Here is a 19,958-nt window from a genome sequence, read left to right as displayed (position 1 = left end):
AGAAAGGTTAGGTTAAATCTGATGCTTGTGTAGGGAGAGTGTAATGCTCTCTGCAAACTAAAGAACCCTTTCAACAACTCTTTGAGAGGTCAATAGCTCACTGGTTGAAAGCCAAAGTTTTTAGCCCTATCAATATACCCCCATTTACCAGTGGCACTTGTAATTTACAGCCTCTATTCTGGTTGACTATCTTTTTGGGTAAAGATTGCATGAAATGCAATCAAAACCCTATGGTTCTGACTTGATATCTATATCTTCCAAGGTTTTTTACTACCTTTGATAGTTCAAACAAAATAGTGCAGTGAAATGATAATTATTTAGATTTTATCCAGCCAATGTCATGCAATTTATTGATGATATGATAATTTGATATTTGAGTTTAAATATGGTGTGTATTTGAATTACCATACTTGTCAAAAAAACATTTTTTTATCCCCCTTTACACCGTAGTTGAGGGGGCATTAAGTTTTACCCTTGTCCGTCCGTACATCCGTACGTCCCAAAATTGGTTTCGGTTCTCTAACTTTAGTTTGCCTCAACCAAATGTTATTAAACTTATAATTATTAATCTTATACACAATGCTTATTACCACAAAACACAGATCAAGTTTGAATTTTGGGGTGTCACTTTTACCTTTCTAGGTTATGCCCCTTTACAAGTGGAAAAATTGCTGAATTTTTTGTTTCCGTTTTCTAACTTAAGTTTGCCTCAACCAAATGTTATGAAACTTATACACAAAGCTAATTACCAGAAAACACAGATCAAGTTTGAATTTGGGTGGGGTCACTTTTACCTTTCTAGAGTTATGCCCCTTTACAAATGGAAAAAATTGCTGAATTTTTCGTTTGTTCTCTAACTTAAGTTAGCCTCAACCAAATGTGTATAAATCTGTTATAAAATTAGGTTCAAATACAAATGTACAATCATGAACAAAGGAAGATAGCTCCAACTCAAATTTTTGATTTCCCTAGCAAAATACAATTCAATGTTTTATTTAAAAATTCACAAATTGCAAAATGAAGGCAATCTTTACCTTTCAGTGCTCACAAGCACTTTGATTTGAACATACCTATTGGATTTATTAATGCTGCTTGTTTTTGTCCTGACTAATGCATTAATTATTTGTCACCAGACGTTTAACAAAAAACAATCAATCAGTCAATCAAACAACCAATTAGACTGGTCAATGACCAGGAAACACCTAGAGGTTAACATCCAGTGTTAAAAACAGGAATCTTAACAATATCAAACTTTAAATGATTGGAAACTGAACAAGTTGGGCTAAATTAAACAGGCTATCAATGAACTACCATCAACATCATATTCTTCTAAAAGGGATCCTAATTTTGGACAGGCAAATAAACATGTGGCAGGGTTAAACTTGTTTTTTAGGTCTCAATCCTCCCACTTTTTAACCTTAATCATTATGTTGGTTTTCAGTCCTATAAATTACTGACAATTATTCTGGTGTGTTGTTGTTTGGGGGTTTTTGTTTCAAGTTATACCTGTTAGGATTCTAGATTTATCTGTAGTTTATATGAGCTTAAATTCTCTGAAACTACAAATGACAGTGTAAGAATATATACATCCTGAAAATGGATATTATCTCCACTGGCAAAAACTTCATATTTGTTTACTAGTATTCATTTATAATTCCATATATATAATTGTGGCATTTTTCCAAAAAGAAAAAGAAAAATATTGAAACAAATTTTTCAAAAATTATAGAAAAGGCATTGTTTAATCTTTAGCTATGTCTTAATGTTTGCCAAAATATCATTTTTTTTTTATGCCCCCGCCGTAGCGGACATCCGTACGTCCTGCAATTGGTTTCCGTTCTCTAACTTTAGTTTTTCTCAACCAAAAGTTATGAAACTTATTAACAATGCTTATAACCACAAAACACAGATCAATTTGAATTTTGGAGGCATCACTTGTATCATTCTAGAGTTATGCCCCTTTATAAATGGAAAAATTTCTGAATTTTTCGTTTCCTTTCTCTAACTTAAGTTTGCCTCAACCAAATGTAATGAAACTTATACGCAATGCTTATTACTACAAAACACAAATCAAGTTTGAATTTTGGTGGTGTCACTTTAACCGTTCTAGAGTTATGCCCCTTTACAAATGGAAAAATTGCTGAATTTTCCGTTTCCGTTCTTTAACTTAAGTTTGCCTCAACCAAATGTTATGAACCTTATACACAATACTTATTACCACAAAACTCAGATCAAGTATAAATTTGGTTAGCATCACTTTTACCGTTCTTCAGTTATGTCCCTTTTTAACTTTATATGATATGAAAGCGGGGGCATCATCTGTGTCCCATGGCACACATTCCCCATTTATTTTTATACGACCGCAAAAAATTTTGCGGTCGTATATTGGTATCACGTCGTCGTCGTCAGCGTCGTCCGAAGACATTTGGTTTGCGGACAATAACTTTAGTAAATGTAAATAGAAATCTATGAAATTTAAATACAAGGTTTATAACCAAAATCGGAAGTTTGGGATTGATTTTGGGGGTTATAGTCCTAACAGTTTAGGAATTAAGGGCCAAAAAGGGACCCAAATAAGCATTTTTCTAGTTTCCAGACAATAACTTGTGGAACGGTGTATGGATCTCTCTGAAATTATACCACAAGTTTCCATACGACAAAGGGATGGTTAGGATTGGCTTTTGGGGGTTATGGCTCAAACCGTTTAGGAATTAGGGACAAAAAAGGGGAAAACAAGGGTTTCCTGGTTAATGGACAATTAAAAAAAAGTACAATGTTACTTTTGGATTACCTCCCTTACACTGCTTTTAAATTATGTAAAAAGAAATGTTGTATTGTCTTGAGGTGATTAGCTGTCAATTTAATTTTAGAAGTTACTATTTAAAAATGCTGATTAAGGAATATTAATTTAAGCCATGATTATGTATGTCATTTTCTATTTTTTTTTTGGAAAAAAGGGGGGGGGGGGGGGGGGGGTGGTAAAAAAAAATTGGGGCGGGGGGGGGGGGGGGGTAAAAAAGAAATTGTGCGGGGGGACAATTTTTTCACATTTCAGATTTCAGAAATTAAAAAAAAAAAAATTGCAAAAAAACATGTTTTTTTTACATGTTTTTTTTTGTGGGGGGGGGGGGGGGGCAATTCGCAACAGCATAGTGTATTGCACAAAAGCAAAAAATTGGATATTAATTCAAATCATATAACCAATTCTAAGTTCTTTGACTACAGTTATTCTGTGTCAGAAACCTATTATGTGTCAAATATTTAATTATAATCCAAATTCAGACCTGTATCAAGCTCGAATATTGTGTCCATTTTTGCCTCTACTATTCAGGGTTGGACCTCTGCGGTCGTATCCAGCTGCGGTCGTAACCAGCTGTGCTCTGCAAAGCAATTTATTATTTTATATGTTTAAGTCATTATTTATAATATCAGTGACTGTTGTGCATACTAAAATTGGAATTGATAGTAAATAGCAAATACAAGTTATTTGTAGTATATTTATGTTTTTATAATACAGGAAAACGCGAAAATAAATGAAATTTATATAAAACGAAATACTGATTTTGGAAAAAAGGGGGAAGGCAAAAAAAAAATTGTCCTGTCCCCAAGTACCTATGGTTTAAGTAGTGGAAATTTTTTTATATTTTTCATTAAAAAAATTACAATTATTTGCAGGGAAAATATTTTTTGGTAGAAGTCATATAAGAGAAGTTGCCCTGAAAAGACAAGTACAGATTAGTGAATACTGTTCTGTAAGTACAGAATCTAAATAATGTTATCTGTAATAAGTGCTCTGTAACAATGTGTAATATAAACACATGGAGAACATATCATTACAATGTGGATATTTATGTAACAAGTAAAGATCATTTAACACTGTTATTACAATGTGGATATTTGTGTAACAAGTAAAGATCATTGAATACTGTAATTACAATGTGGATATTTGTGTAACAAGTACAGATCATACCAACTTGGAAACTGTAATATGTTTTCCCATTCATAGTTTATCAATTTCCTGTTAGCTGAATACTTATATATATTCTTACACAGAATGACCATGAATGAAATTTTTGTCACATTTTTCTGGGGAACAACAAATAAAGAGGTTCCTGAAATTTGTTATCAGGCTTCATGTTAACATGGTAATATACTGTGTGATGCATTTTCACATTTATTGCTTATCAACTTCCTGTTCACCTAATAATTATATATTCTTAAACATTAAGACGATTTTTTGAAATTTTCATCACATTAATGGCAGGAGCTACAATTCAGAGCATCTTGAAATTTGTTATCATTCATATTAGCACATTATATGATGTGATGCTTTTTTTACATCCATTGCACTTTAAGTTCCTGTTTATCTAGAACTTTAAGCGGGGGAAAACAAAAGTCAGCAGTTGCTCTCAGCTCTACTTATTATATTTTGCTAAATTTTGTTACCTCGAGCAGGGAAGACCTGCAATTTTGTCAAGATTCACTACCAAAAGTACCAATAAAAACTTAAGGCTAGACATTTTGAGGCATAGAAAGATAGGGTAGGTCCTGAAAACCAAAATACAAGTTATTTTTTATTTTGGCCCCAGATTGGCTGACTCACAGCACTTACAATGCTTCAATTTAAATTTCAGTGTGTAGTTTTATAGATATTTCAGATGATGGAGAATGAAGTTTAAAATAGATCAGCTGCTTCATCCATCATAACAGTTGATTATATATTTGGATTCATTAAATTGCATGGTGCAATGGGCAGTAAAAGCACATATTCTGTTCAGTTCCTCAATATGAAAATAAGGAGATGTGGTATGATTGCAAGTTCAAATAAGTGGATATAAGCAATTACAGGTCACTGTACGGCCTTCAACAATGAGAAAAACCCATACTGTATAGTAAGCTATTAAAAGGCCTAAACAGAAGTAGAAGTATAACCAGGTTTATAATGTATCATCATATTTATGAATTGAACCTATATTTCTATTCATTTATGCATTTTTTTCATTATCTTGTTGTGCAAATGTATTCATTACCTGAACACATGTCACAACACAATGGTCTTAACAACAATTAGGATTATACAAAAGATGTATAGAAGAATAGAAAATGGCATAAGTCATGACTAAACATTATTTTTTTCTTATCCTGGAGAATAAATCATGATGAAAGTCATGCAAAAAATACTCCAATGGGTAAGGGAAAGGTCATGACCTGAAAAACATTGACACAAAGTTTCCTTTGACTATTGGTAATGAAGCATCTGTTTAATTGACCTTGAGCACAGTACATTGTCTTTTTGTGACAAAAGTGACTTTTCTAACAAAAGTTCCCCTGGCAACTTTATTATTAACAATGCCATAATATCTTTTCCTGTTGGAACAAACATCTATATCCTTTATTCCGTTTGGAACAAACATCTATATCCTTTATTCCGTTTGGAACAAATACTGTGATATTTGTTCCAGTGGAAATAATATTCCATAATATTTCTTCAATTTGGAACATACATTATGAGGAACTTATATTTGATGACACATCCAGTAACATATATTTACTCTAAATAGAATTTCCAATCTCACTTATATGTAGATGGACATATTTTGTGCTCCTTGCACAGCTATTTATTCAGATTATTTTTTTTTCAAATTGCTTGGATCCTTTAGTTGTAATGAGTGATAATATTGGACTAGATTTTATGTTGTTGAAGTTGTAATAAAACATATGCATATAAAATGAGAAGTTAATGAGAGAGCAACCAACCTGTTGATCCCTTTATATGTCTGATACCATTGAAATCACTAATATACATTTTATTTCTCTGTTAGTTTTACATATGCTTTGTTATTGATGAAAAATATTGCAGCACAAAAACGTTGTGAAAAAATTGTGAAAAAATTGTTTGTGAAAAAAAGTTGATATGAAAATTTTTTAATCATTTGAAAGAAAATAAAATAAAGTGTTGGATGTCAGCTGCTAAATTTAATTTTGATATAAATGACTTTCAAAATGATCCAAAAACAGAATTATGGAGATTAAATGGAAAATGAGATAAAAATGTTTGTTTTACATAAAATACTTATAATAAAGTATTCAATTTCCTGTAAGGGTGGAATTTTGAGAGAAAAAAATATGATATGATGGAATATGAATAATATCCTGTTAGTTATCTTGAGAGTTTTTTTGTACATCCTAAATTCTGGAAATTATTTCTAGTTTACTGATGAATGGACTTTATTTTTTTACAGTTAACAAGTTGATAGTCTGGGGTTAAAGTTTGTTACACATCAATTACTTTGTCAAACATTCACAGAGATTTATGAAAGTTTGGCAGAATTTTTTTTTGTAATGAAGAGATAATGTCCGAAGAAAACTTTTGAAATATATTTTTTCATTGTCATTTTTTTTCTGATAGATGAACTTAGTTTTTTACAATTAACATTTACAGACAGTCTGGGATTACAATTTTTTGACATGATAAATTTGTAAACCTTCATGGATTGTTATGAAACATGGATAGAAGCTATAACCTTCTAGATCAAGAAAGAGCAATTAAATGAAAAAGTTTGAATTTTATTTTTAAATTCTGTATTTTAATGATAAATTGACTCACTTTTTAAGTCAATATTACACTTTTACACTGACAGCAGTAATCAAGGGCAGACACAGGGTTCTGCGGACCCCTTACAAATTTTTTAATTAAACTTTGTCATAACAGATGATTAATGATTTGGTGTATTAAATTATTTCTTTAAGAATCAATTGCTGTAAATTCAGAAATTATTGCAAGGTTTTTGTCGAGCCTGCTACTTTTGTCGCAGAAAGCTGGACATAGGGATAGTGATCAGGCGGCGGCGTTAACTAACTTCTTAAAAGCTTTATATTTTACAAGGTGGAAGACCTGGATGCTTCATACTATGCATGTAGATGCCTTATGTTATGAAGTTTCCGTCTGTCATATGTCCATTGTCCTTGACCCCATTTTCATGGTTCAGTGACTACTTTAAAAAAAAAGGGAAGATTTTTTGTAATGTTTATTTCTCTCTTATTATGAGTAATAGGATAACTATATTTGATATGTGCGTACCTTGCAAGGTCCTCATGCCCATCAGACAGTTTTCATCTGACCTCGACCTCATTTCATGGATCAGTGAACAAGGTTAAGTTTTCGTGGTCAAGTCCATATATCAGATACTATAAGCAATAGGTCTTCTATATTTGGTGTATGGAATGATTGTAAGGTGTACATGTCCAACTGGCAGGTGTTATCTGACCTTGACCTCATTTTCATGGTTCAGTGGTTAAAGTTAAGTTTTTGTGTTTTGGTCTTTTTTTCTAATACTATATTCAATAGGTCAACATATTTGTTGTATGGAATGATTGTAAGGTGTATATGTCTGTCTGGAAGGTATCATCTGACCTTGACATCATTTTCATGGTTCATTGGTCAATGTTAAGTTTTCATGGTTAAGTTTGTTTCTTAGATACTATAAGCAATAGGTCAACTATATTTAATGCAAAGATTGATTGTAAGGTGTACATGTCTGTCTGGCATGGTTCATCTGACCTTGACCTTATTTTCATGATTCATTATCATTGGTCAATGTTTAGTTTTCCTGTTTAAGTCTGATTCTTAGAAATTATAGGCAATAGGTCAACTATATTTGGTGCATTTAATGATTGTAAGGTGTACATGTATTTCCGGTGTGGTTTTTCTGATCTTGACCTCATTTTCTTGGATCATGTTAAGTTTAAGCGATACTTTTAGTAAAGCTTTATATTTAGGACTTTCAAAATAAAATCAATGGTTAGTAAAGAAGGCGAGACAGGTCCATATATAACGTATTGACTGAGTGAAAGTCCTTAATTTATATATTACATATGTAAATCGTGTAAGTTTAAAAATGATATTGACTCGATGTTACTATTTTTGGAAATGATATTGTCTCTATATTACTACTTTTAGTAACATGGAGTCAATATCATTTTTAAAATTTGTAACGTGAAGTCAATATGTCAAAATAGTGAAAAAATACAAAATATATATTGGGAAACACGTGACCAAATAAACCAATGAGAAACAAGAAACATCAAACCATATGTAATATATATCTGTATGTAGCTTTTCCGAAAATTCGCAATTATCAAACTCACATTTTTGTTCATTCTTCAAACATCTCAATAATAAATGCACGCAATATTTTCTAAATTTACAGTAACACTTTCTAACTTTCACATTTGTTTTCCTTTTCTTTCCTCACTGTTTTTATCTTTTACTTAAAAGAAAGTCCATGTATGCATGTTTTTTAGTGAAACTTAGCCATTCCAGAATATAAAACATGTTCAACTTTTTTTTAAATTTGAAGAATCATATAACTTTAAATATCCACAAAAAGATAAGTTTTCCTTAATTCATGAAAATTTGAATCCAGGAAAATAAATGAATCCACAGTAGTTTGTTTGGTATTTTCTACCTGTTACTTTTTCATGATTTTTAATGACATTTTACCTTAGTTTGTTTTGTAGTTTCCATTGGTTAATTATTTTAGTAAAATGTATACATTCCTTGGAATCTTGAGGTTAAGAATGGGAACACTATAAAGGATTGTTTTCTCCTTGGAATCTTGAGGTTAAGAATGGGAACACTATAAAGGATTGTTTTCTCCTTGGAATCTTGAGGTTAAGAATGGGAACACTATAAAGGATTGTTTTCTCCTTGGAATCTTGAGGTTAAGAATGGGAACACTATAAAGGATTGTTTTCTCCTTGGAATCTTGAGGTTAAGAATGGGAACACTATAAAGGATTGTTTTCTCCTTGGAATCTTGAGGTTAAGAATGGGAACACTATAAAGGATTGTTTTCTCCTTGGAATCTTGAGGTTAAGAATGGGAACACTATAAAGGATTGTTTTCTCCTTGGAATCTTGAGGTTAAGAATGGGAACACTATAAAGGATTGTTTTCTCCTTGGAATCTTGAGGTTAAGAATGGGAACACTATAAAGGATTGTTTTCTCCTTGGAATCTTGAGGTTAAGAATGGGAACACTATAAAGGATTGTTTTCTCCTTGGAATCTTGAGGTTAAGAATGGGAACACTATAAAGGATTGTTTTCTCCTTGGAATCTTGAGGTTAAGAATGGGAACACTATAAAGGATTGTTTTCTCCTTGGAATCTTGAGGTTAAGAATGGGAACACTATAAAGGATTGTTTTCTCCTTGGAATCTTGAGGTTAAGAATGGGAACACTATAAAGGATTGTTTTCTCCTTGGAATCTTGAGGTTAAGAATGGGAACACTATAAAGGATTGTTTTCTCCTTGGAATCTTGAGGTTAAGAATGGGAACACTATAAAGGATTGTTTTCTCCTTGGAATCTTGAGGTTAAGAATGGGAACACTATAAAGGATTGTTTTCTCCTTGGAATCTTGAGGTTAAGAATGGGAACACTATAAAGGATTGTTTTCTTCTTTTTAATTTTTTGAGGAATAAATTCTGCTATTTCAACCTCTTGTACTCACAATAATAAAAATTTCAGATGTCAAAATGATCATACAAACTTTGAATGGATTCTGTATTGCATTGTCTGTTACTTCAAATGATGATTTCGTCCTGAATATGCATTTAATTTGCTACTGGACGTTAAACAGTCACCCATCCATCCATCCATCTAAAAGATAATTCTAGATAGATGTGTCATGATTTTCTGTAATGAATTTTTTTTCAGGCATTAATAAGACTACCTCCACACATAGCAGAGGATGAAGAGTTGATAGATTTCTTTGACCTTGAACCTGATGACCTCAACCCAAATGAACTTGAGCAGTAAGTTTGAAAATCTTTTTCTGTATAGTTTCAGTAACTAAAGTTTGCAGTTAAATGAATGTCTTCACAAGTCCAATCAAGAATCTGCAAATGATTTATACATATATATAATTTCAGAATTTACTTTGACCTCAAGTCTGATGACCTTTAATCTCAAATAAAAATCTAGAACATCTTATGCAAAGTTCAAAGACAAACAGATATTTATTTGTACTGAGGCATATGAAAGAGTTAAAAGACCCAAATATTCTTTAAAAAAAAAATCTTTGAAATTTATTCATTTAGAAGCAAACACATTTTATTTTGCATTTGGAATAACTTTCATGTTAATTTTATCCCTGGTATAAATTAAACTTTTTTAAAGTCTTGTGTATGACTTGAAATTCATTGATACAGTCATTTTTATGTAAATTTAATGTTAACGAAACACTGAAGTTTTTCTAGCTCCTTGCATAGTTTAACTAAGCCTGATTTGGCACAACGTTTTAAATTCTGCTTTACAGATGTTCTTGAACTTCTAAATCATTTGGCCTTCCAATTGTTTTGGTTTGAGTACCACCTGATCATTCTTATTTAGATGAAGTGGGCATCTGGTATATTGAATTATAAGTCTGCATTATCTTTAATGATTTTTTACATATAAATGGTCAAAGATATATTTCTGTTAATATTGATCATGATCAGGTAAATTTTTTTATTGCCTTAACCAGAGTATGATTATAGTTTATCTAAGGTAAACACAAAATACATGTTCCAGGTATAAAAAGAAAACTTTAATAATAAAGTTACTCTGAACAATACATGCTTTGATATTTTAGACATATTTTAAAAGTCTTAAGTTTGCATGACTTCAATAATAATAAACAAGACGTCAATGATTTTGATGTAAATAGTATTCTGTATGTAAAGGATTTCTGTGAAGGGGGTCTTAAATTCAAATTGAAATGAAACGACATAAAATTAAAGGATGAATTATATATATTTGTTACATTTAAAGTCTGCTTTTGACTGTAAACATAAAGGCATTTAATAAATAAAACTGATTTTCACTGATTTCAGTCAATTGATGCACTGGGATACTTTTTTTTAAAAGGTGTACATTGTTATCATTTTGTAGGGTTTATTAATCTTGAAAGTAAACATCTGATTCAGTCATGCTTTTAAAAACAATGTTCTCCGTGATGTAAAGACAGATCAGTTAACTATGCAGTGATGTAATAAAAGTGTAATTTATATCCTCCTTAGTATGAAAAGTTACATAAATCAATTAAATAGAAAGGTTTAATAGATACTACCCAAAAATATATGAAAAAATGTAAAAATTGTACGTGAGTAAATGTTGAATCAGTCAGGAAGCACTACAGTATACTATTATATAGTGAGGAAACACTACAGCATAGTATTATACTGTCTTAAACTGATAAGTAGGGAAAGTAGGAAGTCTTTATAAAATCTCATGTGTGTTACATTGTATATTGTGGTTTTATGATATCTTATTGCTTCATGTATAGTAAATATGAAAGACAAATATGTGAGGAAGTTAATGTACACATGACGAAAGTATGAAGGGAGTAAAAGCTTTTATGTGTAAAATTTCTGGAAAACATCCTCAGGAGGACTTCCTTCATCAAAATGATATGTAAGTTCTAAATCATTATTTATGAAGACAAAATTTTTTCGCTTTCTTATGTAAAAATTTTGGGTGTGGGGGTTACGTGAAAAAAGAAAATTGGGGAATATTTCAATGAGACAGCAATCTCTAACTTATCTCTGTGTCCTCGGCATGACTAGAACAAATATAAAGGTGTTTATCTTGTCTGCCAACCATGCATTCAGCATATATAAGAACGGGGCTTATTCTGAATAGGAAAAAAACTCTGTGTGAGTGGAAAGTGGGGAGGGTGTAAAAATTATTTTTGCTCTATATTAGTATTTGATGAGATTTTTATGCCCCCGCCGCTAGTCGAAGGGGGCATTAAGCATTGCCCTTGTCCGTCCCGTCCGTCGGTTGCATATGTCCCCAAAATTGGTTTCCGTTCTCTAACTTTAGTTTGCCTCAACCTCACTTTTACCGTTCATGAGTTATGCCCCTTTATAAACGCGAAGGGGGCATTAAGTGTTACCCTTGTCAGTCCCACCTGTCAGTCGCGTACATCCCCAAAATTGGTTTCTGTTCTCTTACTTTAGTTTGCCTCAAACAAATGTTACAAAGCTTATACACAATGCTTATTACCACAAAACACAGATCAAGTTTGAAATTGGGTGGCATCACTTTTACCGTTCTTGAGTTATGCCCTTTATAAATGGAAAAATTGCTACATCTGTCGTTTCCATTCTATTACTACCAAATGTTATGAACATTATGCCCCTTTACAAATGGAAAAAATGCTGAATTTTTCGTTTCTGTTCTCTATCTTAAGTTTGCCTCAACCAAATGTTATGAAACTTATACACAATGCTTATTACCACAAAACTCAGATCAAGTATGAATTCTGGTAGCGTCACTTTTACCTTTCTTGAATTATGTAGTTTTATAATGTTAAATGCAAGCGGGGGCATCATCTGTGTCCCATGGACACATTCCCCATTAATTTTTCTTTTAGAACTCTGATTTAAAATATAATTAATTTAAGGATATTTCCAAGATAATCAAAGTGCTCATACCTCAATACCATATTAGGTTATCCTTATCATTTACCTTTAATGTTTTTCTCATGAATATTTTAATTTTGATATTTTCATATAATCATCAGTATACATTTATTAATTTCCTCTTATATAGAATAAATGTGAGAGAAGAAAAAAAACAAATGTTGTCTTGAGGCCAATTTGAACAGGTTAATATCATCATTGATCAAATCATTCATTGATGTTTTAATTATGCATTGAGAAGACTTGAATGATTCAGCATTACATGTATACATGTCCAATGTATTTGTCATTGGCTAGCTAATATTTTAAGGCTTGTCTAGTATATTTAGGATTATAATCAACTCCTTGTAAAATCATTTTTAGGCCAAGTTAAGGATACACAGAAATTGCATTATATTTTATCTTAATTTGTCTTCTCCATAAGGAAGTGATTTTTACCTGTGGCAGGTAGAACAGAGAAATAAATATTTATTTACATAAGATTTAGTGTGTAATGGAGATTTTATAGTTTGTTAGAAATGTTAATATATGTACAAGTTGTCAATCTGCATTTATTTTAACATAAACCAGACAATGCAAATCCTTTCATCTTTGAAGCCTTTTGAAGTTTAGTTGATAAAAAGACAATTTTTACTTTGATTCATTTATGTACAGGTGAAAAATATCAAAGTTTCTTTTTGAATACAACATTAATTTTAAGAAAATTATGCATTGTATGCAGTTTGAATTTATTTGTTACTGAGTATAAATGTATAATTTTTTGTCTCCCTCTAACTAATACAAACAAAAAAATGAATAAACAAAGATTTTTTTGGTTTTTGTTTTAACTGATTCACTCCTACATATGTCCGATGATATATAATTTAGTACTGTTTACCTTTTTTTACTTTTTTATTACGTAAAAAATGAAGTTTAATTAATTGAGATAAAATAAAGAAGATCTGAATTTCATAGGTCTTTGTTACTCTATATGAAAATATCAAGTCTAAACAAACCTTAAAATCATTCCGCAATTGAAAGTTATCCATATCAAAATAAATGTCCAAGATAATTTATCGAACAACCTGTTATAAAAATGAACAAAAATAATAAAAATAATTTATGATAAAAATAAGTGAAATAAGAAGATATTAAATAAGTAACAAATATTTAAGTTTCCAAAAATCCTTCATCAATATCAGTCACCAAATGTGTAAAGTGTTGACCATAGTATATACTATTTCTTGTTAGAAATGACAGAATTGTTGACCAATGGATATTGCTAATCATCCCAAAAATATTAAATATTTTCAAAATAACCTAAACTTATTATGTCATAAAACACATATATAACATACATTCAATATAAAAATGACTAAATTAGCAGTTATTAATCCAGAGATTATCTGTAATCGGCTGGTTTATTTATTAAATACATGAAAGTTTATGTCACAAGAATATGAGATGTCTGGAGGGTGGTGTTGTGACAGACTGATGGATAACTTAGTAACACCAGGAACATATACCCTTCTGTATACCTGTATCATGATGAAAACCACTGGCAAAACAGCTTTTGGAGAAAAGTTTGTTATCATTAAGTGCAATTTTACCACCAAAAATGTTGTGTAGGATACTTGTGCCCTGTGGATACAGTGAAAACATCACAATCATCAAAGTCGTGCATTTAAAATAAGAAATTTTAATTAAATAAAGGGATAGTAAGTGTGAAGAGATACAAATTTCAGAGATGAAGTGTGAAAATGAGTGAGGATTCTTCTGTTTTTCAAATGTTATCATTTGTTCTGTGTAGATCTTTATGTTCACGGTAAGAATGCTGGATAATTTGTTATTTGTCAGATAAACTTTTAACAAACACAGTATTTACAATGGTTTTATTTTGGATTCATTTGAATCTTTTCATACTGATTTCATTTTTTTATCGCAAAAGCTCCTTAAAAACAAATACAAAGTAATTTATCTTTCATTACATCAACAGTAACCAATGTTAATCTGGCTATATATGTTATATTCCGCTGTTCACCAAGGAAACACCAACATGTTGATGGAGAAAGGAATGTAGTGTAGAAAACCAGTGTTTTCCAATAATTTTTCAATTATTGTTTGTTTCTATACCCATAAAGTCAACAAAAACTAATATTTTTTAAAATGATGATGAATTTTAAGTATAGAATCTTCTATTCAGGATAAATATAAATAAGAAGATGTGGTATAAGTGCCAATGAAACAACTCTCCATCCACGTGACAATGTATAAAAAGTTCACAATTATAGGTCAAAGTACGGCCTTCAACACAGAGCCTTGGCTCACATCGAACAGCAAGTAGATAAACTTTTATGTGAATTGATATGTTGATATAAGTAATATATCTAGAGTGGAGAACATGTCTCCTTTTGTGCCAAGAAATGTTTTGACAAAATATGGAAATGATTCAAATGAGCCCTACACTTATCATTTAGCCTATATTGGTAATCAAGATTAAAAAATCTGATTGATCTTGAAACTTCGTGATAGTTCTTCCAGCAATATACACTTACAATATTAGCTAATTTTGGAGAAGTTATTATAATAAATTTTTTATGTGCATTGGTCAGCCTTGTATAATGGGCACAGAAATGCCAAATCCCATGAATTTCACTTATCCCTATAAATTCATATATCATTGAAAATACATTATCATCGTAAGATGATGGGTGCACCTAGCTCCTGCCCTTAAATTGGAAAAATATTATTTTTTTGGTCATTAAACATGTAATTTGTTTGCCTTGCTCTGATCTTCAAACTTGTTAATGTCATAACCACACTAACCTCAAATCCTAATTCTTTCATGTGTAATTTGTTGGATAAGTTTTGTAGAATTCGTAATCCGAGATCAGTGATCTTTGGTATGTAGGTTCAATCTTTTCCTGAATAAACATGAAATATTTGCCACTGGATGGAAAGCAAACAACAATCATTCTAGTCAGAATATCACAGGCAGGGCTTTATTGCTTAGTAAATTTTTTTTTCTTCAGAAAACAAAAGCAGAAAGCGGAGACTATTTCTGGTCCAACCTTAGCCGAACAATATATTGTGATAGCAGACTACAAGAAAGCAGATAAATGGGACTTAAATCTAAAGGCTGGAATGGTCTTAGAAGTTATAGAGAAAAGTGACAGTGGTAAGTTTTATAAGACAAACGACTTCTGAGCTTATAGTGAGTGTCATATAAATTGGAAAAATATATTTTGAAGGAGATTGTTATAATCTGTATTGGCCCTTTCTATTACTGGAGATAAAATAAGCATTTTGAAGTTGCTGATGTAGCTTGTCTGTATCTAACTTGTTTCTTTGACTAAATTAGTTTACCAAGTAGATAGATTTTAAACTCCTTGTATTATAAGTTACACAGTGTGCTAGTGACCTAATAAGATATACCGGTATATGGGGTCAGTAAATTCCATATAGGGTTAGAGCGAACCTCTCACCCCATATGGAATTTACGAACCTCTCACCCCATATGGAATTTACTGACCCCATATATATCGTATTAGGTCAATAGCACACTGTGTAACGAATTTATCTTACCAACTATCTTAACATGTGGCATTTTGACTAGTGGCCTATCAAAGTGATCAAGTCTTCAATATAAAGAACCTACTTCCATTGGTCTGTACAAAAACAATTGCAAACAATAACAACTTGTAAGCTTTTATTGTGTTTTCTGCATTTATTTCAATCGTTCATAATCAATTTCTTCATATTTGTACTGGCGAAACGTTTCAGATGTTTCCTCAACGCCTAGTTGTTTTTATAAAGGGACATAACACCACTTCTAACCATGTATTGAAATTAACCACACAACCTATCCCCATATTAAATATACACGGTCTCTACACGGTTGCTTTTAGCCAATGATATTCCTAGAAATGTATAGGAGGTAAGATAATGATGTATATGGATGGAGGGGGTTTAAAAATATCTTTGATTATATTAGTATTTGGTGAGATTTTTTTCTTTTAGAATTCTGTACTTAAGGGGGTACCCAACACTTTGACTAAAACAGATGTGGCTCGTTTAATTTTCATAACATTTTGACAAAATATTTACTTTGACCTGTTGACAAAAATATAAAAATTTCAAGAAATTTGAACCACACAATTTACAGGAATGATTTCATTGGTTATATAGCAGTTCGACAACCACCAATTTTGATCATAGCATGTGATTAAAAGTTTCAGCTGATTTTGAAAGAGTTAACTCTCTTAGGTGTTCTGTACCCCTTTAAATATAATTAATGTAAGGGGATTTAATTTAAACTTGCTTCATTGACTAAATTATTTGACCAAGTAGATAGATTTTATACTCCTTATATTGTGGTAGGAATGATTCTATGACATTAAAATTAGATTTTCCAATATACAGTGAATATGAAACAGGAACACTTGCATATATGCATAAACTTTTTACAATTTATATCCTTTTTAAGAGAAATGTATAGTAATACTAACTATGTCACACCTTGTTAACAAGATAAAAATGATAACAATTTTTATCTATTTTTGTCAAGTACAATACTTTAAATTGTTAAATTTCTATGTCATATGTTATCATCTAAAATACAAGGAACAAATATCATGAGATACAAATTTTAGATTCTTATAATACAAACCATTGTAAATTTCCTGGCTTCCTTATTTTGATTGTATATTGATGACTGGGTCAGCAGTTGAATTAAATGGAATATGAATCAGATGGCAAGTAAATATTTGATATTAAGGAAATATTAAGTTTATCTTTCAAAGAATTTACGGCAAAATACTGCATTAATCAAACTTAGATGCTTTTAAAATACTTTTTATATGCAATTTTTGTGTATAAGTGGAGTTTACAATCCAATGTTTTTATATTTGCCTGATCAGAGTTTTAATATATTACATTGTGTAATAATTGAGCACAAATTATGGCATTGATATTAGTGAATATTCTACCTAGCAGATTATCAAGTTGCCAACATTGTAATTGCATAAGATATTCTGCCAGAAGCATTTTTATAAGGCCTAAATGAATACATGTGTTTCAGCTCTCCCTACCAACCCTAGTTTTAAGTGGCTACGTTAAAGATTTTTTATTCTATTTTGGACAAACACTGTTCAAATATTTTGTTCATCATGATTTGGTTGCCCATTAAAGAATATTTGTGTTACAGATGACACAATCATTATCTCGTTTCTTGTTCATGACTCACCAACAATGTGACAAATCATCTGATGTTTACATGTTATGAGTAACACTATAGGTGCCACTAGTGGAGCAGGAATTTATAACACTCCCTATGAACCTGAGTCCTCCCTGGATATAAGTAGGGTTCATTTTACTCACCTTCTATTCACTTTTTCATTTATAAAGATTTTGGCCAGTTATTTGTACATGTCTTTAGTTCTTTTGGTCCTTGTGTTATTTGTACATGTAGTTTGTCTTTTGTTCTTTTGTCCTTGTGTTATTTGTACATGTAGTTTGTCTTTAGTTCTTTTGTCCTTTTGTTATTTGTACATGTAGTTTGTCTTTTGTTCTTTTGGTCCTTGTGTTATTTGTACATGTAGTTTGTCTTTAGTTCTTTTGGTCCTTGTGTTATTTGTACATGTAGTTTGTCTTTTGTTCTTTTGTCCTTTTGTTATTTGTACATGTAGTTTGTCTTTTGTTCTTTTGGTCCTTGTGTTATTTGTACATGTAGTTTGTCTTTAGTTCTTTTGTCTTTTATTCTTTTGGTCCTTGTGTTATTTGTACATGTAGTTTGTCTTTAGTTCTTTTGTCCTTGTGTTATTTGTACATGTAGTTTGTCTTTAGTTCTTTTGTCCTTGTGTTATTTGTACATGTAGTTTGTCTTTAGTTCTTTTGTCCTTGTGTTATTTGTGCATGTAGTTTGTCTTTTGTTCGTTCTTTTGGTCCTTGTGTTATTTGTACATGTAGTTTGTCTTAAGTTCTTTTGTCCTTGTGTTATTTGTACATGTAGTTTGTCTTTAGTTCTTTTGGTCCTTGTGTTATTTGTACATGTAGTTTGTCTTTAGTTCTTTTGTCCTTGTGTTATTTGTACATGTAGTTTGTCTTTAGTTCTTTTGTCCTTGTGTTATTTGTACATGTAGTTTGTCTTTAGTTCTTTTGTCCTTGTGTTATTTGTACATGTAGTTTGTCTTTAGTTCTTTTGTCCTTGTGTTATTTGTGCATGTAGTTTGTCTTTAGTTCTTTTGTCCTTGTGTTATTTGTACATGTAGTTTGTCTTTAGTTCTTTTGTCCTTGTGTTATTTGTACATGTAGTTTGTCTTTAGTTCTTTTGTCCTTGTGTTATTTGTACATGTAGTTTGACTTTTGTTCTTTTGGTCCTTGTGTTATTTGTACATGTAGTTTGTCTTTAGTTCTTTTGGTCCTTGTGTTATTTGTACATGTAGTTTGTTTTTAGTTCTGTTGTCCTTGTGTTATTTGTACATGTAGTTTGTTTTTAGTTCGTTCTTTTGGTCCTTGTGTTATTTGTACATGTAGTTTGTCTTTAGTTCGTTCTTTTGGTCCTTGTGTTATTTGTACATGTAGTTTGTCTTTAGTTCGTTCTTTTGGTGTTTGTGTTATTTGTACATGTAGTTTGTCTTTTGTTCTTTTGGTCCTTGTGTTATTTGTACATGTAGTTTGTCTTTAGTTCTTTTGTCCTTGTGTTATTTGTACATGTAGTTTGTCTTTAGTTCTTTTGTCCTTGTGTTATTTGTACATGTAGTTTGTCTTTTGTTCTTTTGGTCCTTGTGTTATTTGTACATGTAGTTTGTCTTTAGTTCTTTTGTCCTTGTGTTATTTGTATATGTAGTTTGTCTTTAGTTCGTTCTTTTGGTCCTTGTGTTATTTGTACATGTAGTTTGTCTTTTGTTCTTTTGTCCTTGTGTTATTTGTACATGTAGTTTGTCTATAGTTCTTTTGTCCTTGTGTTATTTGTACATGTAGTTTGTCTTTTGTTCTTTTGTCCTTGTGTTATTTGTACATGTAGTTTGACTTTTGTTCTTTTGGTCCTTGTGTTATTTGTACATGCAGTTTGTCTTTAGTTCTTTTGGTCCTTGTGTTATTTGTACATGTAGTTTGTCTTTAGTTCTTTTGGTCCTTGTGTTATTTGTACATGTAGTTTGTCTTTTGTTCTTTTGGTCCTTGTGTTATTTGTACATGTAGTTTGTCTTTAGTTCTTTTGTCCTTGTGTTATTTGTACATGTAGTTTGTCTTTAGTTCTTTTGTCCTTGTGTTATTTGTACATGTAGTTTGTCTTTTGTTCTTTTGGTCCTTGTGTTATTTGTACATGTAGTTTGTCTTTAGTTCTTTTGTCCTTGTGTTATTTGTACATGTAGTTTGTCTTTAGTTCGTTCTTTTGGTCCTTGTGTTATTTGTACATGTAGTTTGTCTTTTGTTCTTTTGTCCTTGTGTTATTTGTACATGTAGTTTGTCTTTTGTTCTTTTGTCCTTGTGTTATTTGTACATGTAGTTTGT

At 31.0% G+C, this 19,958-nt stretch overlaps 1 protein-coding gene across 2 annotated transcripts in view; it reads left to right on the top strand.

The window, feature by feature from the left end:
- The window catches only part of LOC127733949 (SH3 and PX domain-containing protein 2B-like), a 40,001-nt gene that overhangs the window by 3,720 nt on the left and 16,323 nt on the right, over window positions 1-19,958 (top strand). The window contains exons 4-6 of one of the 2 annotated variants that reach the window (XM_052243431.1): window positions 3,676-3,752; window positions 9,718-9,815; window positions 15,479-15,624. In XM_052243431.1, the coding sequence (XP_052099391.1) occupies window positions 3,676-3,752; window positions 9,718-9,815; window positions 15,479-15,624 (321 nt within the window). Of the gene's footprint in view, window positions 1-3,675; window positions 3,753-9,717; window positions 9,816-11,048; window positions 11,455-15,478; window positions 15,625-19,958 lie in introns of those variants that run through there. The other variant, XM_052243432.1, reaches the window with a different exon arrangement.

The sequence above is a fragment of the Mytilus californianus genome, unplaced genomic scaffold, assembly GCF_021869535.1.
Source record: "Mytilus californianus isolate M0D057914Y unplaced genomic scaffold, xbMytCali1.0.p SCAF_3, whole genome shotgun sequence".
Classification (NCBI taxonomy): domain Eukaryota; kingdom Metazoa; phylum Mollusca; class Bivalvia; order Mytilida; family Mytilidae; genus Mytilus; species Mytilus californianus.
Note: the sequence above shows the minus strand (reverse complement) of the source record. Positions and strands in the feature narration are given on the sequence as shown.